Source organism: Podarcis tiliguerta (genome assembly GCF_965153285.1).
Source record: "Podarcis tiliguerta genome assembly, chromosome: 2".
NCBI classification, from domain to species: Eukaryota; Metazoa; Chordata; class Lepidosauria; order Squamata; family Lacertidae; genus Podarcis; species Podarcis tiliguerta.
The window spans coordinates 18143630-18169034 of record NC_139535.1 but is presented as its reverse complement, the minus strand read 5'-3'; the positions used below and the strand labels follow the sequence as shown (position 1 = coordinate 18169034).

The following is a 25405-nucleotide window of genomic DNA, read 5'->3' as shown; positions in this document are numbered from 1 at the left end:
GTACTGCAAGAGCTTGCAAGAGATCCCGATCTCCGCCTCGTAGAGTCGCTGATGTTTGCCTTAAAGGTTTCTTACTCCGTTCCCCACGATTTTCAAACGCTTTGTTTTTGCCCTCCGGGGGGCGCCCAAGCCCATTTTGTTAAAGCTGCATTATATATCATATACTGCACAGTACAGCCAGATTGATAAAGGACTAGAATTTTCTCCTCCAATAGTTTAGACCTGGAATTAAAATTTAGGAACCAGCAAACCTCCCAGAACCACCTGCTAATATTCTTTTTTATAGAGACGCCTACCCTGAAATTTAGACTGTTGCTGTGTGTTTTAATCTGTTTTGGGTTTGTTGTTGTTTTTATTTTTCTGGATGTTTTAAATTATTGTTAAATCTTTTTACCTTTTCCGTGAATTGCCTCGAGGGTTGTTGTTGTTGTTGTTAGCAGTGCATATGTTTCTTTAACGAAAAAATAAAATATCAGGGGTTCCCCCCCCCTTACTTTTTATTTTTATTTTTTACTATTTTTAAACCAACCCAGATTCTTCCTCACCTGCTTGAATGCAACTGAACACCTTTCTCTAGCCTACCTCACAGGGATGTTGTGAGGAGGACGAAACAGGAAACGGGCGCGCTGATTGGTTGGTCGGCCGCTTGGGCTGGCGTCCCTACGCGCTCCGCGGGGTGAGGGCTCGGGCGGCGGCTTCGCTCGGCGGCTCTGAGCATGCTCGAAGGGAGCCGGGCATGCTCAGTTAACACCGAGGCATGGGCTCTCTGGACCTGCGTGCGTCCGCAGATGTCGATAGATACAAGTAGATAGGTAGATGGACACGCGAGCGGGCACCATGTGAGTAACGAGCGGCGGGACTGCGTGGGCCCTGGGCGGAGGAGGAGACGCCGCTTGGGCGCGCGAGGAGGGAGGAGCCCGGGCAGGTCTAGCGACCGCCGCTCCTGCCTCCGACGGGGGACGGCTCAGGCGGAGGGAGGTCGAGGCGCCCTCTGCCTCGCTGCCTCCCCCTCCAGCGCCGGGTGGGATGGGGATGCTTCCCCTCGGGGGAAGGGAAGCAGCCCCCACGGGCCTGGCTGCTATTAGTCCGTATTAAATTACACACAAAAAAACCACCTCTTTGTGGCTACTTTTGTCCTGCCTCATAATAACCCAACGACGTAAGTGCTGCTGCTGCAGCCTCTCGACTCCAGAGAGTAAAGCGATGGGTGGCTGGCTGGGTGGAATAATAACTAATAATAATAATCTCATTTATACCAGTACCGGATTTACGTATAAGCTAAACAAGATACTGTATAGCTTAGGGGCCCCCTCTCTTGTGCCCCCCCCCCAAAAATATTAAAGGAGGGAAAAAAACCTGGATGTACATTTCCAAAATATAAGATAAGAAACAAAGAAAATAAAACCTACATACAGCAGCGGTGGCAGATGGCTTTAGATACCTATTAGGTTCATAAATTACCATATAGCACATTTCCAAAGTATAAGATAAGAAACAAATAAAATAAAACCCACATATAGCATATATTCAATGCAAGAAACAGCGACAACAAAGGACAGCTGGACATATAAAGGGCCCCATTACCTTCAGTAGCTTAGGGCCTCACCAAACCTAAATCCGGCCCTGTTTATACCCCTCACATCTGGCTGGGTTTCCCGAGCCAGCCACTCTGGGCGGCTTCCAGCAAAATATAAAAGCGTGACAAAATGTCAGACCTTAAAAACGAAACGAAAAAGCTTTATTATTAGTATTAAGAGCCTGTAAGGTCTTTTTGAGGACTGCAGTCTGCTTCATCCGCTGCAGTGTTGGGTGGTTGGTTTGTTTGTTTGTGTGTGTTGTTTGTGCACAAACAAGTAATGGGGTGGGGATAGTTAAACAATTCAAATGGGGAATTGTATGATGTCACAGTTGCATAATTAGGTGCTGCCAGTTTGCAACACCAGCAGTTGGTTTGCACCTTGGGAAATGAGGCTTGTTAAAGAGCAGACCTTTAGTTCTGTGAATACCATGGTTGCATATAGATATTGCATTTATTTGAGCCAAGTAAGCCTCAAGTGGCTTGCTGGAGCCTGAACTTCAGAATGTGGTACTGGGTTTTTAAAATTATTATTATTTTGCTGTTTGAACATTTTTGTTCACGGCCCTCTTAGCTAAGGATGAAAAGTTGCATCAGAAAGTGGTAAAGGTAAAGGGACCCCTGACCATTAGGTCCAGTCGTGGCCGACTCTGGGGTTGCAGTGCTCATCTCGCTTTATTGGCCGAGGGAGCCGGCGTACAGCTTCCAGGTCATGTGGCCAGCATGACTAAGCCGCTTCTGGCGAACCAGAGAAGTGCATGGAAACGCCATTTACCTTCCCGCCGGAGTGGTACCTATTTATCTACTTGCACTTTGACGTGCTTTTGAACTGCTAGGTTGGCAGGAGCTGGGACCGAGCAACGGGAGCTCACCCCGTCGCGGGGATTCGAACCGCCGACCTTCTGATTGGCAAGTCCTAGACTCTGTGGTTTAACCCACAGTGCCACCCGTGTCACTCTTTCTAATATTATCCCAGTCATGTAAAATACAGTAATTAATGCTAAATTAAAAGTTTTAAAATTAAAGAATGTTCATTTCTGGAGTGAACCCTGTGATATGACTCTCACATTCTGTGTTGTTCTAAACGATAGAAATCAAATTAAGGCCACAGTCCTGTGCACTGTTTACAAGAGAGTAAATTACATTGCTCAGTGGAACTTTTGGCTGACATGCATAGGTTTGTGCTATAAAACGCTTGCATTTTCTATTATATCAATCGGAACGATAATCTGTGATGAAATTTCCTGAATGGGAATTGATTTTAATTCAGGCAGGCTAAATACTATACATATTTATTTAGCTAAAATACTGTACTGTTTTGTTTCTGCTAAAACAAATCTGGTTTCAATCTTTTCTTACACCCTCCGTTTTGATTGGGAATGGCCAGTCATGCCATGTCTCCCAGATACACAACTTAGCAGGTCGTGTTCTTACAAGAGGATTAGACAAGTTCCTGGAGGACAAGGTGTTCTATGGGCCCCTTCCAACTCTACAATTCTATGAATACCAGGAGGGGAGAGTGCTGTTGAACTCATGTCCACTGTAAGAACAGGATGCTGAACTAGATCACTGGCCCAATCCAGCAGGTTCCTGTTATGTTCTCATGTTTAGGGTGAAGCTGTATATTACAATTGGCAGTTGGGCCAATTAATGTGAGATTATAATATGTTTGGCTCCTCTCCTATGAGCTGAAAAAACAGTATGAAGGATGTGAGGACATCAAGGACAGGTAGGAGCCTTATGTGTAGCTACTGAGCATAGCTCAGTTGGTAGATCACGAGACTCTCAATCTCAGGGTTGTGGGTTCGAGCCCCACATTGGGCAGAATATTCCTGCATTACAGGGGGTTGGACTAGATGACCCCCATGGTCCCTTCGAGTTCTATAATTCTGTGAGTCTGCTGCTATCTCGTCTTCATGTGCAAAGTCTCTTGCCACACTCTACAGTCCCACATGTGCAAGCTGCTCCCGCCAGCCGCGCTCATTGGCTTTGCATGGCCAGTGTGAAATGGGCTGGGCGGATTGGTTGGCACTTCCAGCAGTGGGTGACCAAAAACAAGAGGCCTTTTCTGAAGGCTGCTTGAGATGTAAGAGGGTGGCTTTCCCAGCCCAGAATGCCTCCTGTGCCCAACAAAGCTACAAGTGATGACATTTGGTAGTATTGGATCGTTTGGTTTGGCCTCCCTCACCTTTGATCTCTTATAATGAATGGTATTAGCAGTTCGAAAGTACATCAAAGTGTAAGTAGATAAATAGGTACCACTCCAGCGGGAAGGTAAATGGCGTTTCCGTGCGCTGCTCTGGTTCGCCAGAAGCGGCTTAGTCATGCTGACCACATGACCCGGAAGCTGTACGCCGGCTCCCTCGGCCAATAAAGAGATGAGCGCCACAACCCCGGAGTCGGTCACTACTGGACCTAATGGTCAGGGGTCCCTTTACCTTTACCTTATGTGGCATGTATTTCTCCTTTTTGGTATTTGGATATCTGATGATGTCACTGTATCTCTTAGGCCTCACAGGACAGAACTCTACCACGACATCCCGCCAACATGCTGGCCGATTGTGTATTCTCCAGATTACAATATTACATTTATGGGACTGGAGAAACTACATCCATTCGATGCTGGAAAATGGGGGAAAGTCATAAATTTTTTGAAAGGTAAAGTGCGTGCCGAACGGAAAGTCTTTAGCTTTGTAGAAATTGTGTTGTATCAGTATTCTGTAAAAAGTCAACTTGCAAGAAGTAATTCCATATACAGTGGTGCCTCGCAAGACGAAAAGAATCCGTTCCGCGAGTCTCTTCGTCTTGGGGTTTTTTCCGTCTTGTGAAGCAAGCCCATTAGCGGATTAGCGCTATTAGCGGTTTAGCGGCTATTAGCGGCTATTAAAGGCTTAAGGGATTAGCGGATTAGCTGCTAAAAGGCTATTAGCGGCTTAGATCAGCTGATAAGCGGCTTAGATCAGCTGTTAAGCGGCTTAGCGAACAGCTGTTAAGCGGCTTAGGGGCTTGGGAAAAAGGGGGGGAGGGGGAAAAAAACCCAGGAATCGCAAGACATTTTCATCTTGAGAAGCAAGCCCATAGCAAATTCGTTTTGCGAAGCACCTCCAAAACGGAAAACCCTTTCGTCTAGCGGGTTTTCCGTCTTGCGAGGCATTCGTCTTGCGGGGCACCACTGTAGATTGTTACTGATGTGTGCAGCAGTTATGATTACTTTGGTATTTTTATTGTATTTTATATGGATGATTAGTATGCCTTCTGTGTGTTAGATTTGCAGTTCTGCACTGCCTTAAAAGCAGCAGTGGTATAGCCATCAGTCCTGAATAAACTATCGTTTTCTGCTTAGTGCGCAATGGAGTTTACAGCAAAGCAGAAGCCTAATTTAGTAATGGAAAATCTTATGTGCTGGCTTCTGCAGTATTGAAATGTGTGCCTTATTTACATGAGATGTTGGATGTAATGTGCTTTTCTTTTTCAATTCAGAAGCAAAACTCATTACCGATGATCTGATTGTACGAGCTCGAGAAGCAACTGAAGAAGACCTTTTGGTTGGTCACACGAGAAGCTACTTGAATCGATTAAAGGTGTTGTATCTTCTACTTGTGTTTGAAACAAACTTTGATCCCCCACTCGTCCTGTATGTTTCTCCCTCTCGCACACACAGAAAATAAAATCCTCAGTACGTGTAAGTGAACATGAAGCAGGAAACGGCAAAAACATTTTCTTTCATAGAAAGAACCTGGAGAGCCAGTGTGGTGTAGTGGTTAAGAGCAGTGGACTCATAATCTGGTGAACCAGGTTCGCTTCCCTGCTCCTCCACATGCAGCTGCTGGGTGACCTTGGGCCAGTCACACTTCTTTGAAGTCTCTCAGTCCCACTCACCTCACAGAGGGAGGAAGGGAAAGGAGAATGTTAGCCGCTTTGAGACTCCTTAAAGGGAGTGAAAGGCGGGATATCAAATCCAAACTCTTCTTCTTCTTCTTTAGAATTCTTGTTTTCATGAATTCCCCCCTAAGTCTTAGGTTAGAACATAGTCCTTAGGTTATAGTGGCGGGTGGGAGGGGTATTGAATAGAAAATTAAAAATAGAAATCTGCCACGTTATCTATAAATAAAAAAAACCCTGAAATCATTAGAGGTTATTATGTGATTTTAGAACTATGTTTTTATAGGGTTTACCTTATGCCTTTTCTATGGAAAAGAGAAGTTTTATATTTTAGGGAACTCAAATGGCAGTACAGACCAACAGTAAGAGGAACGTGAGTGTCTAGATAGAGAGACAGTCTGACTCTTTGTGACCCCATGGACCAGAGCACGCCAGGCACTCCTGTCTTCCACTGCCTCCCGCAGTTTGGTAAAACTCATGCTGGTAGCTTCAAGAACACTGTCCAACCATCCCGTCCTCTGTCGTCCCCTTCTCCTTGTGCCTTCAATCTTTCCCAACATCAGGGTCTTTTCCAGGGAGTCTTCTCTTCTCATGAGGTGGTCATAAGACAGGCCTTAGTTGTACTCTTTTCTTGGTACCTCTGTTTGAAAGCTGGAAAAGCCAGTTTCATATTAAAGCTTCACAGAGATTATCACCTGACTGCCTTTAATTGGAAAGGCTTGTTTGTATTGAACTATCATATGACCAATTAATGCAACTCTGATTTAATGCAAAGAACAATTCCCTTAAGATCTGAATTGGGATGTTCTCCAGCTGCGTTAGTAAGCAGAAGAAGATAGCTGATGTTACTAGCCTTGTTTTCACGTCACAAAAGGCGCGGCGTGTTTTTAACTGTAGTTTAATTGTATGGCTGCTTCCGTCTTCCCATGGGAGTCTCCCTTGCACAGCTTTCCTCCCTGCTCCCTATCCATGGCTCAAACAAGCTATACACTATGGTTTACTCTGTCATCAGAAACCTAACGTTGGTCTGTCTGTTGGTTTTCAAACAAAGCATGAGCAACAAGCAATAAATAAAGCAATATCCTATCTTGTTGTAGTTGCTCATTTGTATAACCCAGGCCTGAAAATTTTAAATGGAAAACGGCAGCATTGTTGAGGGAAGTTGAATTCCTGTCTCCTGAAACTGGTTTTATGTAAACAGTCACTAGGGTGCGAGTACTAACAAAGCAAAACAAAACAAAAAACATTGGGAGCAATTGAAGCACCAAGTTTCCTCCCTCTCTTTCAACTCAAGTTCATTCAGGTTTTTAGGTGACAATCTTGAAGCAGTGGTGACTCTTTGCAGGAATCAATTTTATTTTGCATGACTCAGCATTATATTGCAGACATTTTTGGGGAAAACTTAATCCCCTTCTGAAATATACTGCTTTCCTCTTTACTGTAGAATATTTACAGAAATCAGGAATGCGTTATGGTTTTAACTGTACAATTTTTATAATTCTCAAAAATTGCCTTTTTTAATTACCATTCCATTTCTTTGGCATTTACTGGGTCCTGTTCCTGTTCTTGGCCTTCTCGCTAACGGTGTGTATTTCTTGCTTGAAATCTCTGTAAGATTCCCCACCACGGCGACTACTCCAAATCAGCCAAATTGGGCTGATTTTTTAAAAAAGGATATATTTTTTTGAAATTTTGAAATCACTGAGATTCTGCTGAATGCAAGACCATGTGTCATTTGGCTGATTTTTCTTCAGATGATATCTTTTAAAACACCACTTTAATTATATTGCCCGTAATTTGTATACAGGTGCAAAACTCAGGTGTGTGAGAATCTCCCAAAGATGGTTTTTACTTGAGAGCCCAATGCTATCCTTTACAGGGGTGCATTCTCTATGCATGCAAACTTTTCATTGCATGCATGTTTTTAAATCTCAGTGATGAGAAAAGATGATTAAAAGCCCTAAAACAGATGTGCAGTTTATGCTCACATTTTAACAATTTCTACAGTGTAATTTTTATGCCTTTCTACTATCTTGTCCCATCACCTCCTGGCAAATAGAAGGGGAAGAAATGGAAGCAGTGACAGTTTTTACTTTCTTGGGCTCCATGATCATTGCAGATGGTGACAGAAGCCACAAAATTAAAAGACGCCTGCTCTTTGGGAGAAAGGCAATGGCAAACCTAGACAGCATCTTAAAAAGCAGAGACATCACCTTGCCAACAAAGGTCCATATAGCTAAAGTCATGGTTTTCCCAGTAGTGATGTATGGAAGTAAGAGCTGGGCCATAAAGAAGGCTGATTGCCGAAGAATTGATGCTTTTGAATTATGGTGCTGGAGGAGACTCTTGAGAGTCCCATGGACTGCAAGAAGATCAAACGTATCCATTCTTAAGGAAATCAGCCCTGAGTGCTCATTGGAAGGACAGATCCTGAAGCTGAGGCTCCAATACTTTGGCCACCTCATGAGAAGAGAAGACTCCCTGGAAAAGACCCTGATGTTGGGAAAGATGGAGGGCACAAGAAGAAGGGGATGACAGAGGACGAGATGGTTGGACAGTGTTCTCGAAGCTACAAACATGAGTCTGACCAAACTGCGGGAGGCAGTGGAAGACAGGAGGGCCTGGCGTGCTCTGGTCCATGGGGTCACAAAGAGTCAGCCACGACTAAACGACTAAACAACAACAACACTATCTTAGTTCCAGACAGTGGAAATCCAGTCTGCTAAATTTGCAGACCATAGTTAAGACATCCTTTTCACTCACGCCTTCCTTCCTTCCATTTTTGGACCTGTGAATGGTAATAAGAGTTATGCATGCCCCTGGTTTTTTGGGGTTTTTTTTTTACTAATAGTCCTTAGCCTAAGGACTGTGCAGCTCCACTTTTGATTGTGTTGCAAACTCTGGTTTAGATTTAACCACCTTTAGAGAAAATGCTTGTCTAGATGCAATGCTAACCCTGGTTCATTCAGAAAATGCAATAAAGGGTGAAGTTCATGCAAAAGGAGAATTGTGTGTAACCACGGGACCCTTACAGTTGCTTAAGTTTGAGAAGGAGATAAGGCAGTATTACATTTGCACTGGCCTGTGTGCAAATTATGCTGACTTCTGATAGCTCCTTGTTTTGAAAGTTTCCCCCCCAAGAGCTGCATTTGTTTCTACCTAATGAAGAGTAAAGTTCCACATTTCATGGATGCAGTTTTAGGACTGCTGATATTCTCCGTATGACAAGTTGGGGGACTGACAGTGGGCTTTTAATTTCTCGATGCCTGTCCTTTACTGGGGTGTGTTAGTCATAGCTGTCAACCTTCCCTTTTTTTGCGGGAAATTCCCTTATTCCAGCACCGTTTCCCGCTGCTTCCCAGGGCTATCCCGGATTGTTAGATATCCCGTAGACTGTCTCCAGGACAGGTGAGGCTGCTGATCCCTTCTTTTCGAGGCTACTGATTCCTTATTTTCAAATCTGAAAGTTGACAGCTATGTGTGTTTGTGTCTGGATTTGATTTTGAGTTTAGGAATTGGTGTCAATAGCCAGATGATAGCAGTTGGACTTTGCTTTTGCTATGGAGCTAGCAGCAAGATTTGCATCTTGGCCATTCCCTTATCCTCTATCCAGGGATCCTTTACCTCCATGTCCTGCAAACAGAAATAGAACAGGTTATGTACTGTTTCATATGACGAAGGGAAATGAGAAATTAAAAAGCAACCAGAGGTTCCTACGTTTCCTAGACCTTTAACTAGACTAACCCTTATTTTAGCCAGCTTCCACAGTACTGGCATTGTCTAAGATAGGAGAAGAAGAAACCCACTCCCAACTCTGATCATGCAGTTGCGCTTATCCTGGCCATATAATCAAGCCAGATTAATAATATTTCTCAGTGTATACAGTGGTACCCCGCAAGACGAATGCCTCGGAAGACGAAAAACTAGCTAGACGAAAGGGTTTTTCGTTTTCTGAGGTGCTTCGCAAGACGGATTTTCCTAAGGGCTTGCTTCGCTAGACGAAACGGCCCTGCCTCTCCTGTCATGGCGTCGGTCACTGCACGCACGCACGCTCGCTTCCCCGCTCCTCTGGCTCCCTCCCACCTTCCCGCTGACGGTTAGTGCCTCGCGCCGCTGCCCACCCCCCTCGCGCACTCCCCTCAGAGAGCCGTTGCCGCCAGCGCCTCTCTCTCCCTGGAGTCGCGCTCCTGAGCCCCGCCGCCCTCCAGCAGCCGCGTCGCACGGTGGCCACAAGGCGCGGGTGAGTCTGAGGTACCGGCTGCGGCAGCTGCCCTGCTTCTCCCCGCCCCTCCCCGCCGTTGTCAGTGTTTAAATGCAGTGGTGTTTCGCAAGACGAAAAAACTCGCACAACGAAAAAACTCGCGGAACGAATTAATTTCGTCTTGCAAGGCACCACTGTACCACACTGGTTATTTTTCCCTATGAAGAGACAGTGTTTGGGTAGGTTAGTAGCAGTGCTTCTAATGCAAAATGGTAAAACCCATCCTGCTTTTGTGGGACGTCTATCAAGACAATTTGCCATATAGATTTAATACTTCTCCCAAATATATCGCTAAATTATATTTCAGTACGTCGTCCCAGACCAAATTTGCGACATTCTCAGGAAAACCTTTCAGAGCTTAAGAGTCGCGTTGCAAACCACTCTCTGAAACGCCGTAGAGTTTGCAGTTTAGTTATGGCTGTGAGTTGTTCACGATGTTTGAATATCTTTTCTTCCGACTTTCTTTGTACTGCTTACAGAATCATATACTGGAAAGCGTTGAAGAGGTATTCCAGAAATCATTTTGCGCTTTTGCTGTACACTTGAAAGTGCTATGAATATGAACTACAGTTTAGTTATTTGTTGTACCGTCATTTTCAGTGTGCTGTTTTCCTGCATTAGCTAATTATGGCACTGAAATCATTGCCCTTATCCATTGTTGCTCTGTACTTTTGCCTTCGTAGTTAACGTTCTTCTGGTTTTTTTATGTTTTCTAAATTATTTTTAGATTGGGCACAACTACTGCAAAGCATTATCAAAGAGCAGCAATAACTGCTTTATTTCCGAGACCAGTGATCTGAATTAAAAGATTTATCATATAGCGATTTAATCTGCTCTTCTCCTTCGCTCATCTGCACTTTCCCTGGATATCATTGGTGCTTTGTGTAATTTTATTATTTGTTTAAATGCACACGTTTTTGCTTCGCATATAGCTGTTTTATGAACAGATATGAACGCTAAACTGTCATACTAGGGAGTAAGTCCTATTTGCAACACTGAGGAATTTACTTCTGAGTAGACATGTTTAGATGGTGCTGCTAATGAATCAGTTATTTAAGCTGCCCACCTGTAAATGCTGACTTGGGAGCGAGTCCTATTGAACTCAACAGTGCTTACTTTTGGGTAGACATGAATTGCCCTGAGAGCAATTAATCCGTAAACTTTTGTTTTCTTTCCAGTGGTCCTTTGTTGTGGCTACAATTACAGAAATCCCACCTGTTCTTTTTCTGCCCAATTTCCTTGTTCAGAGAAAGGTGCTGAGGCCCCTGAGAACTCAAACTGGAGGAACAATAATGGTAAATATTTTGTTTCCTTTTCTCTCTCTTCTCTTGATTCTAATTCTAAAGCAATTTTAAAAGGGCAATACACATATTTAATTATTAAATAAGGGGAAATTATTTGTCATTAATGTGTTTTCAGCATCAGGCCCAGAAAACTGCTTTCTAATAACTTCTCCGTATGGCGTTTCTGCTCTGACTCAAATGACTTAGCTATTTATGTTTGCTGGACAACCTTCTACAACCTTGACCCATGTTTCAGAGTAGACTCACTGAGTTCATTTCACAGAATAGTGACAATCTTCTGGATTTGCTGAATGACGTTTTTCATAGGATGTCATCAGCTTTTGTGCTGTACAGTGGTACCTCGTGTTAAGTACTTAATTCGTTCTGGAGATCTGTTCTTAACCTGAAACTGTTCTTAACCTGGTGCTAATGGGGCCTCCTGCTGCTGCCGTGCTGCCGGAGCACGATTTCTGTTCTCATCCTGAAGCAAAGTTCTTAACCTGAGGTAATATTTCTGTGTTAATGGAGTCTGTAAACTGAAGCATATGTAACCTGAAGTGTATGTAACCCGAGGTACCACTGTACTCGGTAGCAGCAGGTGCCTGAACTCCCATGGCCATAGGGTTATTATATTTATTAGAAACACTATGGGACACCGTGAGAGTCGCTGGTTTGCTTTGCTTACAGTACATTTGCTTTTTGACACCTGTGCTTTTCTGTGCTTTTGAATCTGAAGCGCATCTTTCCCCCCACAGCTTGTTCATAAGTGTATTTATTCAGGAGGAAACATAATTGATCTCACTTAGTATTTTCTGTGCCTTGTTTTGGAAAGTCTGATCCAGCATGCTTTAGTTTTGTAAACATTTAAGTTTCCAAGCATTTGGGTATATTATAGAATAATTCAAAACACCCAGATTGAGATACAAGGTGGACACCTCTGTTGCATGAATTTTGAAAATAATGATGATGATGATGATAAAGATTTTCCCCTCCCCTATTTCATTTTTTTGAAGGCAGGGAAACTGGCCATTGAAAGAGGATGGGCAATTAATATTGGTGAGTAGCAATGTATCTTCTTCCTCCTTCAATGCCTCTCAGCAAAAATTTTGGTCCACATTCTGGTCATCTTTTATATCTGCCCCGGTTTGTTCCTCTTTAGCCTTCACTGGCCACATCTGATTTCCTTATTCTGAATAGGATTCCTCGCAAGACAAGGGAAAAGTTGACAGCTATGGCAATAGAAGGCTTCTTTCAAGCCTAATTTCAGTGGGGCGCAGGCAGGAGGGGATCTTGCAGACACCAGGGAATCTATTTTGGGGTGCGTGTGTGCCCGTAGCCCCCGCATTGGTGACCCATAGGCTAAACCATGATTCAGAGTGCCATAACCTTGTGCCTGCATGCTCCCCGCTCCCCAGTCCTCTGATGCGACTCAGGAGTTCAGCGGTTTCTGCTTATGGTGAGCTGCAGTTTGCTTCGTCCTCCAGGCTGACAAACTCTGCCAGTGTGGTGTAGTGGTTAAGAGCGGTAGTCTCGTAATCTGGGGAACCGGGTTCGCTTCCCCGCTCCTCCACATGCAGCTGCTGGGTGACCTTGGGCCAGTCACCCTTCTCTGAAGTCTCTCAGCCCCACTCACCTCACAGAGTGTTTGTTGTGGGGAGGAAGGGAAAGGAGAATGTTAGCCGCTTTGAGACTCCTTAAAGGGAGTGAAAGGCGGGATATCAAATCCAAACTCCTCTTCTTCTTCTTCTTCTTAACCTTAAGGAAGGTTGCTTTTTAAACAAGCCAACTCCTGCCTGTGTCTGATAATGAAAAGGATATTGAATCTCCTTATGATTAGAGAAGCTGCCATTTTCCACACACCTTTTTTTAAACACATAGAAGCAAAGAGAGTTTATAATGATAAAAATAAAATAAAATAATAATTTGTTTATACCCTGCCCATCTGGCTGGGTTTCCCCAGCCACTGTGGGTGGCTTCCAACCGAATATTAAAAACAATATAGCATCAGACATTAAAAACTACCCTAAACAGACCGTCTTCAGTTGTCTTTTAAAAGTAAAATAGTTGTTTATTGCCTTGACATCTGCTGGGAGCGCGTTCCACAGGGCAGGCACCACTACCGAGAAGGCCCTCCATCTGGTTCCCTGTAACCTCGCAATGAGGGAACTGCCAGAAGGCCCTCGGCGCTGGACCACAGAGAGCCAGTGTGGTGTAGTGGTTAAGAGCGGTAGTCTCGTAATCTGGTGAACCGGGTTCGCTTCCCCGCTCCTCCACATGCAGCTGCTGGGTGACCTTGGGCCAGTCACACTTCTCTGAAGTCTCTCAGCCCCACTCACCTCACAGAGTGTTTGTTGTGGGGGAGGAAGGGAAAGGAGAATGTTAGCCGCTTTGAGACTCCTTAAAGGGAGTGAAAGGCGGGATATCAAATCCAAACTCTTCTTCTTCTTCTTCTGGGCTGAACGATTCGGGTGGAGACGCTCCTTCAGGTATACAGTTTAGACATGCCTAGGTATTCAAAGCTTTGTCCTTCGCAGGACAAAAAGCAGGACAAACAGGAAAAAAGTGTAGGGTTTTTGGAGAGTTTGTTCATTAATGTTGTTATGGTGCCTGTTAAAGAAGCGTGGCTCATGAAGCAACCTGCTCATCAGTTGTATACCGTATTTATATACAGTGGTACCTCGGGTTACATACGCTTCAGGTTACATACGCTTCATGACCTTTAAAGCCCTAAACGGCCTCGGTCCGGTATATCTGAAGGAGCGTCTCCTCCCCCATCGTTCAGCCCGGACACTGAGGTCCAGCTCCGAGGGCCTTCTGGCGGTTCCCTCACTGCGAGAGGCCAAGTTACAGGGAACCAGGCAGAGGGCCTTCTCGGTAGTGGCACCTGCCCTGTGGAACACCCTCCCATCAGATGTCAAAGCGATAAACAACTACCTGACATTCAGAAGACATCTGAAGGCAGCCCTGTTCAGGGAAGTTTTTAATATGTGACATTTTAGTGTATTTTTCATCTTTGTTGGTAGCCGCCCAGAGTGGCTGGGGAAACCCAGCCAGATGGGCGGGGTACAAATAATAAATTATTATTATTATTATTATTATTATTATTATTATTATTATTATTATTATATTCAGGTTACAGACTCCTCTAACCCAAAAATATTACCTCAGGTTAAGAACTTTGCTTCAGGATAAGAACAGAAATCGTGCTCCGGCGGCGCAGCAGCAGCAGGAGGCCCCATTAGCTAAAGTGGTGCTTCAGGTTAAGAACAGTTTCAGGTTAAGAACGGACCTCCGGAACGAATTAAGTACTTAACCCGAGGTACCACTGTAATGGCAATCATGTTTTCCATGGTGTCTGGTAGTTTATTTAAATGCATTATTCAAATTTACCGTTTCTTTTTCCAGGTGGTGGCTTTCATCACTGCTCAAGTGATAAAGGTGGAGGATTTTGTGCCTATGCTGATATCTCATTGGCTCTAAAGGTATGGAAGATCCACTGCAAGCAGCAACATCATTTATTTTTATTTTTTGCATAAACTTAACAACCTGTAGCCTAAATTTGTTATTAATAATCAGATAGTGCTGCGTGTGGAAATGGAGTCCTATCTCTGAAAGCTGCTGTAATCCTAGTAAGATAGGTATGTCCTAACAGTGAGTCAACGAGGAAGGTGGACTTTGTCTTACTTGGAATGCTGTTGACTTCAGTGAAAGGGATGGACACAGGAACACAGAAACTCTCATGCGAAGTCCTATGAAGTCATAAACCCAGCAGCCCCAAACTAGAGAATTGGGTTTAGCTGGGGTGATCCAGGCAGTCTCGTTGCTTGGGGCCAGACCTGTTTAGCTGTAGCCACAGACTACAGCTTCCTTTAAATTACAGTGGTGCCCCGCAAGACGAAATTAATTCGTTCTGCGAGTTTTTTCGTAGAGCGAGTTTTTTCGTCTTGCGAAGCACTACGGCGGGGAGGGGTGGGGAGAAGCAGGGCAGCTGCCGCAGCCGGTCCTTGGACTCACCCGCGCCTTGTGGACACCGCGCAACGCGGCTGCTGGAGGGTGGCGGGGCTCAGGAGCGCGACTCCGGCTGCAACGCTGGCTGCTGGCGGCAACGGCTCCTGAGGGGAGCGCGCAAGGGCGGTGGGCAGCAGCGCGAGGCAGCCGGAAGGTCGGCCGGAAGGTGGGAGGGAGCCGGAGGAGCCGTCAGCAGGAAGGTAGGAGGGAGCCAGAGGAGCGGGGAAGCGAGTGTGCGACCGTCGCCATGACAGGAGAGGCAGGGCTGTTTCGCCTAGCGAAGCAAGCCCTTTGGAAAATCCGTCTTGCGAAGCACCTCGGAAAATGAAAAACCCTTTCGTCTAGCGGGTTTTTCGTCTTCCGAGGCATTCGTCTTGCGGGGTACCACTGTATTGCTTAAAGCCTTTAAATCAACATAAAATGTGACAGATCCCAGATGGATGAACACTGACCTTGTATTTAGCTATTTAATAAAGCACCAAAATCTCTTGGGGAGAGCCAGAGAAAAGCTATTTTGGAACCTGTCCATGGACAAGTAAACAGTATGAATCTCATGGAAATGTTTGGGCTTATTAGTCTGGATCAGGGTGGATTTGATTTAAATCACAATTTAAATCACTAGTCGGTAAGACTTGATTTAAATCATATATTTTTTTACAGAAAGACTCATTCTTGCTGGTATAATCTTAATATTTGCATCCAGAAGAAGGTTTCATTTTTGGAATAATAAATTTTCAGAGCAGTTTTTACAGTTATTTAAAAAATTTACTGATTTGGTTGTACTGTTAGAAATACATAGACAGATAAATCTGAAATTATTGTGAGGTTTAATAAGTTAACTTTATATTTGGACAACTTTTCTGCTGCACATTATTGGAAGGAGAAAAATAATCATTAGTAACAATTTATTTAACTAAAACAGTAACATGATAGCACATGTGTCCATGTTTGTTAACTGATGTGGTTAAACGATTTAAAAAAACAAACAAACTTAGACTGAGTTTTAGCACACATGGAAAACTTAAAATAAATCCTTATTTCCTGATGAATAGCCTTTGGACTATAATATAACTTAAATCGAAAACTATCTTTAGAAAGATTTTTCCTCCAAAAGCATTTTATTTTAAAAATCTGATTTAAATTTTAAAAAATCCGATTTAAATTTAAAAAAAAATCATTTCTTCTTTATTTCTTTTCTCTGTATTCCAGTTTTTATTTGAAAGGATGGAAGGAGTTTCTAAGGCAACTATCATAGACCTGGATGCGCATCAGGTGAGTGATCAAATGCAAAAAGTTTAATTCGAAACAGAACTCCTGAATCACATAACGGCAGAATTGTGCCACAAAGTAAGTTGATTTATACTGAACAAATTGCAAAAGCAAAACATATACAGTGGTGCCTCGCAAGACGAAAAGAATCCGTTCCGCGAGTCTCTTCGTCTTGCGGTTTTTTTCGTCTTGCGAAGCAAGCCCATTAGTGGCTTAGCGGATTAGCGCTATTAGCGGCTTAGCGGGCTTAGCGGATCAGCTGATAAGCGGCTTAGCGGATCAGCTGATAAGCGGCTTAGCGGATCAGCTGTTAAGCGGCTTAGCGGATCAGCTGTTAAGCGGCTTAGCGGCTTGGAAAAAAGGGGGGGAGGAAAAAAACCCCGCAGGAACTCGCAAGACATTTTCGTCTTGCGAAGCAAGCCCATAGGAAATTCGTTTTGCGAAGCACCTCCAAAACGGAAAACCCTTTCGTCTAGCGGGTTTTCGGTCTTGCGAGGCATTCGTCTTGCGGGGCACCACTGTATAGGAAACTTGATATGTGAGACTTCTAATCTCGGGGTCGTGGGTTTCAGCTCCATGTTGGGCAACAGATTCCTGCATTACAGAGGTTGAACTAGATGATCCTTGCGGTCCCTTGCAACTCTACAATTCCAGGATTCTATGATAATGGGGTGGCATTTGGGGAAAATTTTGAAATCTGCAAATTATTATTATTATTATTATTATTATTATTATTATTATTATTATTATTTATACCACGCCCTCCCCAGCCAAGGCGGCTAGCAAGCAATAATAAAAACAAGTTGAATGAATACAACTTAAAAACAAGATTAAAATACAACATTAAAATATTGAAACATTAAGATATTAAAATGTAGCCTCATCACAGGAGGAAAAAGGAAAAAGAAAAGAAAGAGGGGGAGGGAATCAAATTGGCTCCAAGCCAAAGGCCAGGCGGAACAACTCTGTCTTACAGGCCCTGCGGAAAGAAATCAGATTCCGCAGGGCCCTGGTCTCATGAGGCAGAGCGTTCCACCAGGCCGGAGCCAGTGTTGAGAAGGCCCTGGCTCTGGTTGAAGCTAATCTAACTTCTTTAGGGCCCGGGACCACGAGGGTGTTGCTATTTATGGACCTTGAGGCTCTCCGTGGGGCATACCGGGAAAGGCTGTCCTGTAGGTATGAGGGTCCTAGGCCGTGAAGGGCTTTAAAGGTCAAAACCAGCACCTTAAATCAAACTTCCAGTGGGGGAATAGTGAACATATTGACAGGGGCCCAAAGAACCCCGACCAGAAGCAGAAAATGTATTAAATGTATTAAACCGTAGCTAAGCACAGCCATTTCTGAACCTGCTGACCCTCAGGTGTTGTGGACCATATCTCCTAGCAGCTGGGAGTTGTAGACAAAAGCATCTGGACACATTTTTGTCTACTTGAAGAAGCCATGGTCTGATCTGAAAAATACAAATATTTAGGTTACAAAACTGTAAAAAGGAAGAAAAATTAAGTTTGCAAAACAATAATTACCATGTGGTTAGGGTAGATCAACGTGTCAGTGTCCACTTATCCCCAGTGTAAATATGACATATCGGCAAAAGTCGGAAATCGAAAGATAATTATAGCATGTACACGAAAATCAATTTCAGATTTGAAATCAGCATCGAAAGAACATAAGAAAAGTTGAAAAATTTCATACAAAAGAAAACAAACAAAAATTTGTTCCCCAGTATTCTGTGTCTCCCAAGGAAATACATTTTTTTGCATATCTCTAACTCTACATATGGGACGTGGGTGGCACTGTGGGTAAAAGCCTCAGTGCCTAGGACTTGCCGGTCGAAAGGTTGGCGGTTCGAATCCCCGCGGCGGGGTGCGCTCTCATTGCTCGGTCCCAGCGCCTGCCAACCTAGCAGTTCGAAAGCACTCCCGGGTGCAAGTAGATAAATAGGGACCGCTTACTGGCAGGAAGGTATACAGCGTTTCCGTGTGCTGCGCTGGCTCGCCAGATGCGGCTTTGTCATGCTGGCCACTTGACCCGGAAGTGTCTCTGGTCAGCGCTGGCCCCTGGCCTCTTGAGTGAGATGGGTGCACAACCCGAGAGTCTGTCAAGACTGGCCCGTACGGGCAGGGGTACCTTTACCTTTACCTTAACTGTACATAGGATACATGTCATTTTCAATGCTATACATGCCATGTTCAATGCTATATAAGTCACTTACATTTATACTCATATTGTACGACTTTGGCTATGTGTTTAATAAAATACTGAATTCTTGCATTGTGAAAAACAAAGATTATGGTGAAAAGTGAAAAACATGAATTGCAAAAAAACCCCTAGAGCTTACAGAACAAAACCAACTTCAGATATGAAATCAGCACGTCGAAATTAGGTTAGAACGACTGCAGGCATCAATACAAAAAAAATTTTGTTCCCCAGTGTTATGGGTTGCTTGAAGCGAACTTGAAACCTCGGGTCAACTTGAAACCCACTACCCCTTATCAGGCTTTGCAAAACCATAAACCCTCCACAAGGGATTGAAAGTGAAAGCCCTGCTAGCTTTCAGAGTTCCTTGGCTCCAAGCAAGTCAGAGGGAGGAGGGAGAGGGGAATTCCTTTCCCTTGCTCCCAAACTTAAAGAGAGCTTTGCAGAAGCAGTGATATATACTGCTTCCCTGTTTTGCAAACCTCTCTGGCTCAGTGTAAGGGACACGGGTGGCGCTGTGGGTTAAACTACAGAGCCTAGGACTTGCCGATCAGAAGGTCGGTGGTTCAAATCCCCGCAACAGGGTGAGCTCCCGTTGCTCACTCCAGCTCCTGCCAACCTAGCAGTTCGAAAACACGTCAAAAGTAAAAAGGTAAAGGTAAAGGTACCCCTGCCCGTACGGGCCAGTCTTGCCAGACTCTAGGGTTGTGCGCTCATCTCACTCTATAGGCCGGGAGCCAGCGCTGTCCGCAGACACTTCCGGGTCATGTGGCCAGCGTGACAAAGCCGCATCTGGCGAGCCAGTGCAGCACACGGAACACCGTTTACCTTCCCGCTGGTAAGCGGTCCCTATTTATCTACTTGCACCCGGAGGTGCTTTCGAACTGCTAGGTTGGCAGGTGCTGGGACCGAACGATGGGAGTGCACCCCGCCACGGGGATTCGAATCGCTGACCATGTGATTGGCAAGTCCTAGGAGCTGAGGTTTTACCCACAGTGCCACCCGCGTCCCATGCAGTTCAAAAACACATCAAAAGTGCAAGTAGATAAATAGGCACCGCTCCGGCGGGAAGGTAAACAGCGTTTCCGCGCGCTGCTCTGGTTCTCCAGAAGCGGCTTAGTCATGCTGGCCACATGACCCGGAAGCTGTACGCCGGCTCCCTTGGCCAGTAAAGCGAGATGAGCGCCGCAACCCCAGAGTCGTCTGCGACTGGACCTAATGGTCAGGGGTCCCTTTACCTTTACCTTTAACCTGGCTCAGTGTAAGTTGAGCACAAAGGACTCATTCCTTTGGAGCAGAGCAAACAAAGGAAATTTTAAAAAGCATTACAGTGCTTATGTTTCAGCTGCAGCGAGGAAGCGAAGGGAGGGGAAATCAGGGCTTTTAAATAGAATGGGGGAATGGTAAGGACTGTGAAGTTAAAGGGATCTATACCAGCTGGGGTTGAACTGCTTCTCCACCTCCCTCCTACAAAACCCCCACCCAACCTCTCTCACCACCAAGGAAATATAATAAACAGAATAAGAACCTACCCCAGTCATACAGATGTAAGCTCTCCCCCCAAAATATAAGAATATAAGTTTATCACTTCTCTCCCCCCACCCTTTTCTTCTTCCCCAACCATATTCTGTATACAACACTAATGTCTCACATCATATGTAACTGGTACAGTGGTACCTTGGTTTACGAACAGTCCTATTTACAAACTATTCGGTTTACGAACTCCACAAAACCGGACGTAGTGTCCCAGTTTGCGAACTTTACCTTGGTCTAAGAACGGAATCCGAACGGTGGAAGGGCACCGGCAGTGGGAGGCCTCATTAGGGAAAGCGCGCCTCGGTTTAAGAACCGATTTGGTTTAAGAACAGACTTCCGGAATGGATTAAGTTCGTAAACCGAGGTGCCACTGCATATAGAAAAGACTTCACAATCTGAGAAAAGAGACAGCGCACATACTTTTGTAAATCAAGTACATTTTTAATATATTTTTTAAAAGAAACCCAGTTGCAGTAAATGAGCCGACGAATAGAAGGCAGAGAAAACAAAGGATCAGTGGTTTTGATGACTGCATCATTTGAATGATCTGCTGAAAAATGAATCTATAAGTATTCACTGTTATAGGAAACTTCTGAGAAATAAAGATGAGGCTTGAAAATTTGGAAAATACCTCTTTGAATCTATATTGTATGTAGACTCCCCCTCCTCCCGCAAAAGAAATCTGCCAGATTGGTTATTGTATAATAATAATAATAATAATAATAATAATAATAATAATAATAATAAATTTATTTATATCCCGCCCTCCCCAGCTGAAGCCGGGCTCAGGGCGGCTAACAACAATCAAATAATCAAAGGGATTAATTAATTAAAATCAAATTAATGGCAGCCGTTAAGCAAAATTCTGTGCAGGTTTCCAGAGGAGGGAGTCAGGCTGCGCCCTGACCAAAGGCCTGGTGGAACAACTCTGTCTTGCAGGCCTTGCGGAAAGATGTCTCTTGTGACAGAGCGTTCCACCAGATTGGAGCCGCAGCCGAGAAAGCCCTGGCTCTAGTTGAGGCCAGCCTAACCTCTCTGTGGCCTGGGACCTTCAGGATGTTTTTATTTGTAGACGGTAGGTTCCTCTGTGGGGCATACCAGGAGAGGCGGTCCCGTAGGTACAAGGGTCATAGTCCGTATAGGGCTTTAAAGGTATATGGAGAAGATAAGGAAAACATTGGGTATATTAAACTTTTAAATGTGTGCCTATATCCATATCTTCATATTTGCATACTATTTTACGGCATAATAAGCATCATAATACCCTGTGCACTCTTTTCGTAAGGAGCAAAAACAAATAGTGAAATTCCATTAATCTATGTTAATCACTAATTGGGCTTGATTTGCATTAACTGGATGTTGATAAACTTACAGGGAAATGGCCATGAAAGAGACTTTATGGATGACCGAAGAGTGTATATTATGGACGTTTACAACAGGTATATTTATCCAGGAGATGGATTTGCTAAACGTAAGTGGGTGATCTCCCCAGCTTTTGTGACCTTAAAACAAAATAAAACTTGCCAATAGAGGAATTGCCCTTTTGACAATTGAAATGTTGCTCTCTGGTGAATGAAACTATTTGCTGTTTTTTCCCCCATTGCACTGTTCAGATATTTGAAATCTTCTCTGTGTGAGACATCCCTGGGATCACAGGGCGTTGGTTTTTTTTAGAAAGTGGTATGAAACTTTTTTAGAAACTTGGGACATGCATTCCCAAGTTTTCTCTCTGCTGTCTAAGGCTCACTCTTATTCCAGATTTTAAAAGTGGGGGGAATACATGGATGCTGTTGTTGGCACCCGTCTCGGGTGACCATCGGGTGACTTGCCTTTGGGGGATGCTAGCTTGACTAGAAAGGGACGTGGGTGGCGCTGTGGGTTAAACCACAGAGCCCAGGACTTGCCGATCGGAAGGTCGGCGATTCAAATCCCCGCAACGGGGTGAGCTCCCTTTGCTCGGTCACTGCTCCTGCCAACCTAGCAGTTCGAAAGCACATCAAAGTACAAGTAGATAAATAGGTACCACTCCGGCGGGAAGGTAAACAGTGTTTCCGTGCGCTGCTCTGGTTTGCCAGAAGCGGCTTAGTCATGCTGGCCACATGACCCGGAAGCTGTACGCCGGCTCCCTCGGCCAGTAAAGCGAGATGAGCGCCGCAACCCCAGAGTCGGTCACGACTGGACCTAATGGTCAGGGGTCCCTTTACCCTTTACTAGCTTGACTAGAATGGGGAAGGGAAACCAGGATACACTGTACTAAAAAAAATCCAAATATCTCAGCCAGGGATGGCTAGCCTGTGACTCTCCAAGATGCTGTTGGACTGCTAGTCCAGCAAGGAAGCGGCTAGTCATGGTTTGACTAGGACCAGAGAGCCCAGTGTCCAAATGACTGTGAGGCTCAGTTCACTGATTTTGGGCCACTTGTCATCTCCCAGAATCATTTGCAGCCCAGGTCGTCACGCTCCTTTTTAGCAAGAGAGGAAGGGAATAACAGTGCGCATCACCCCATGCATGGTTCTTGGTAAAAGGGTGGGAAGTAAATGTAAGAAATCAATAATAAAATATTTGATCTTGCATCATTTTTATAAGCTACAGTGCTACCTCTGGTTACAAACGCTTCTGGTTATGAATGCTTCAGGTTACGAACTCTGCTAACCCGGAAGTAGCTGCTCCTTGTGGCAAACTTTGCCCTAGGATGCGAACGGAAATCGCGTGTCAGATGCGCACGCACAACGGGAGACCCCATTAGCGAAAGCACGCCTCAGGATAAGAACGGTTTCAGCTTAAGAACAGACCTCCGGAACTAATTAAGTTTGTAACCAGAGGTACCACTGTATATTGGACCTCGTCTTTTGTACTTTGCTGTACAATATAGGGATAGGGATGCAGGTGGCGCTGTGGATTAAGCCACAGAGCCTAGGACTTGCTGATCGAAAGGTCGGCGGTTCGAATCCCTGCGGCGTGGTGAGCTCCCGTTGCTCGGTCCCAGCTCCTGCCCACCTAGCAGTTCGAAAGCACCTCAAAGTGCGAGTAGATAAATAGGGACTGCTCTCCAGCAGGAAGGTAAACGGTGTTTCTGTGTGCTGTGCTGGTGCTGGCTCGCCAGCTGCGGCTTAGTCACGCTGTCTTCGGACAAGCGCTGGCTCCCGGCCTCTTGAGTGAGATGAGCGCGCAACCCTAGAGTCGGACACAACTGGACCTGTTGGTCAGGGGTACTTTACCTTTACCTTTATTTATAGCGATGCGGGTGGCGCTGTGGTCTAAACCACTGAGCCTCTTGGGCTTGCCGATCAGAGGTTGGTGGTTTGAATCCGCACAACGGGGTGAGCTCCTGTTGTTCTGTCCCAGCTCCTGCCTACCTAGCAGTTCGAAAGCACGCCAGTGCAAGTAGGTAAATAGGTACCACTGTGGTGGGAAGGTAAACGGCGTTTCCGTGCACTCTGGTTCCCGTGATGGTGTCCCGTTGCGCCAGAAGCGGTTTAGTCTTGCTGGCCACATGACCCGGAAAGCTGTATGTAGACAAACGCCGGCTCCCTCAGCCTGAAAGCGAGATGCAGACCGCAACCCCATACTCACCTTTGACTAGACTTAACCGTCCAGGGGTCCTTGACCCTTTACCTTATAGCTTATTTACTTTGGGTGGCATTCAATGAAGCTTTACTTAGAGTAAAGGTAAAGGTACCCCTGCCCGTACGGGCCAGTCTTGACAGACTCTAGGGTTGTGCGCCCATCTCACTCAAAGAGGCCAAGGGCCAGCGCTGTCCGAAGACACTTCCGGGTCACGTGGCCAGCGTGACATCGCTGCTCTGGCGAGCCAGAGCCGCACACGGAAACGCCGTTTACCTTCCCGCTAGTAAGCGGTCCCTATTTATCTACTTGCACCCGAGGGTGCTTTCGAACTGCTAGGTTGGCAGGCGCTGGGACCAAACAGCGGGAGCGCACCCTGCCGCGGGGATTCGAACCGCCAATCTTTCGATTGGCAAGCCCTAGGCACTGAGGCTTTAGCCCACAGCGCCACCCACGTCCCTTTTACTTAGAGTAGACCCACATAAATTAATGAGCGTGACTGAGTCAGGGCCATTAAGTTCAGCAGGCCTTCTGTGAGTAAAACATAGTTGAATATCACCCCATGGGTGGAAATCAACATTGCGCTCTTCCAAACATGATAGCTTGCTGGACAAATGTGTCATCCCCCTCACTCATTCCATGTTATTCTGGGGGCTCTCCTGCCACACCACCAGCCACTGGGGGCTGATAAGCCTGGAAACAAATCCCACCTATTGATTACTCAAATAACACAGAGCTTGTAATAGAAGTCTGACTCAGTATCAGAAACTGTTTTACCTTTATTCCACACCCAAATCATTGTATATCTGATTCATGGTAACTTTCAGGAGCCATAAGGCGGAAAGTTGAATTGGACTGGGGCACAGAAGATGCAGAGTATCTTCAGAAAGTAAAAACGCACGTGGAAGGTGCACTGAACGAAGTAAAATCGGACATCATTGTTTATAATGCCGGAACGGACATCTTGGATGGTGACCCCTTGGGAGGCCTGGCTATTTCACCTCAGGTTCGTAGCACACAGAGTCTCCTATAAAATCAAAGTCCAAGTCTGGACTGAAAAGGACGCTTGATCACCCTGGGTTCCTAAATGATTTTGTTTACTCCAGCATATATTATGATGAAACCATGAGCTAAAATGGTTTATGAACCACAATGAAGTTCAGCAATGTGCTTCCTTTTTTTTGTGTAACTGCAGGGGATTATCGATCGCGATGAAATTGTGTTCAGAGCTGCTAGGAAACACCGCATCCCCATCTTGATGGTGACCTCTGGAGGCTATCAGAAGAGGACAGCAAGGATTATCGCAGATTCCCTTCTCAATTTGCATAGCCAAGGCCTGATTGAGAAGGAGCCGGCCTTTGGTGAAGCTGGAGGGGCCAAGGTAGAAACGATGCATGGAAAATAAAAGGGAGATCGGCTAACTTGTCACTGCAGAACGAGGACGTTGGGGTTATTGTAGAAGGCAACTCTTAATTGTTTAATATTTAAACCGAGAGACAAGAAATGCTCCAGTTCTCGTAGAATTAATATATTCTAATGGCGAAAGATAATTAATTTGCTGTACTTACCAGCGGCAGTCAGTGGTCCCACAAGGAATACCAACAGATTATGTTTCTCTCTCTTCCAGTGCTTTTAAATGATTAAGATGGGCATAAATTCTGGATTTGGTTATTTCTTGCTGTGGTCAGAGTGATAAAAAAACACTAATCTTCTTTCTTACAGTAGTCCGTTTTTCTTTTCAAAAGAGAATTATGTAATATCTTAATTTTTTAACTTATTTATTTTTTTTATCTGGGAAACCTCCATCCGGCTTAATTTTTCAAAAGAAAC

At 44.9% G+C, this 25405-nt stretch overlaps 2 protein-coding genes and 1 long non-coding RNA gene across 5 annotated transcripts in view; 1 reads left to right on the top strand and 2 right to left on the bottom strand.

Annotated features, from left to right (window-relative positions):
* LOC310671132 overlaps positions 1–25405 on the bottom strand; it is a 119462-nt gene that overhangs the window by 8801 nt on the left and 85256 nt on the right. The window lies entirely within an intron of this gene.
* On the top strand, positions 582–25405 carry HDAC11 (histone deacetylase 11). 2 transcript variants are annotated; one of them, XM_083426429.1, is made up of 11 exons: positions 582–839; positions 4086–4234; positions 5057–5157; positions 10199–10225; positions 10898–11014; positions 12016–12058; positions 14408–14484; positions 16220–16282; positions 21386–21482; positions 24403–24581; positions 24771–25405. In XM_083426429.1, the coding sequence occupies exons 1-11, from the start codon at positions 817–819 to the stop codon at positions 24978–24980; spliced, it is 1086 nt and encodes a 361-aa protein (XP_083282555.1). In that variant the 5' UTR covers positions 582–816; the 3' UTR covers positions 24981–25405. The 2 variants fall into 2 exon arrangements, with proteins under 2 accessions (XP_083282555.1, XP_083282556.1); XM_083426430.1 differs by lacking the exon at positions 10199–10225 and having other exon boundaries at positions 612–839.
* The window catches only part of LOC310670683 (pantothenate kinase 3), a 35831-nt gene continuing 24867 nt past the window's right edge, over positions 14442–25405 (bottom strand). The window contains exons 7-8 of one of the 2 annotated variants that reach the window (XM_083426345.1): positions 17634–17729; positions 14442–14498 (exon numbers count right to left, since the gene is read on the bottom strand). In XM_083426345.1, the coding sequence (XP_083282471.1) occupies positions 14457–14498; positions 17634–17729 (138 nt within the window). In that variant the 3' untranslated portion in view covers positions 14442–14456. Of the gene's footprint in view, positions 14499–16922; positions 16977–17633; positions 17730–25405 lie in introns of those variants that run through there. The other variant, XM_083426346.1, reaches the window with a different exon arrangement.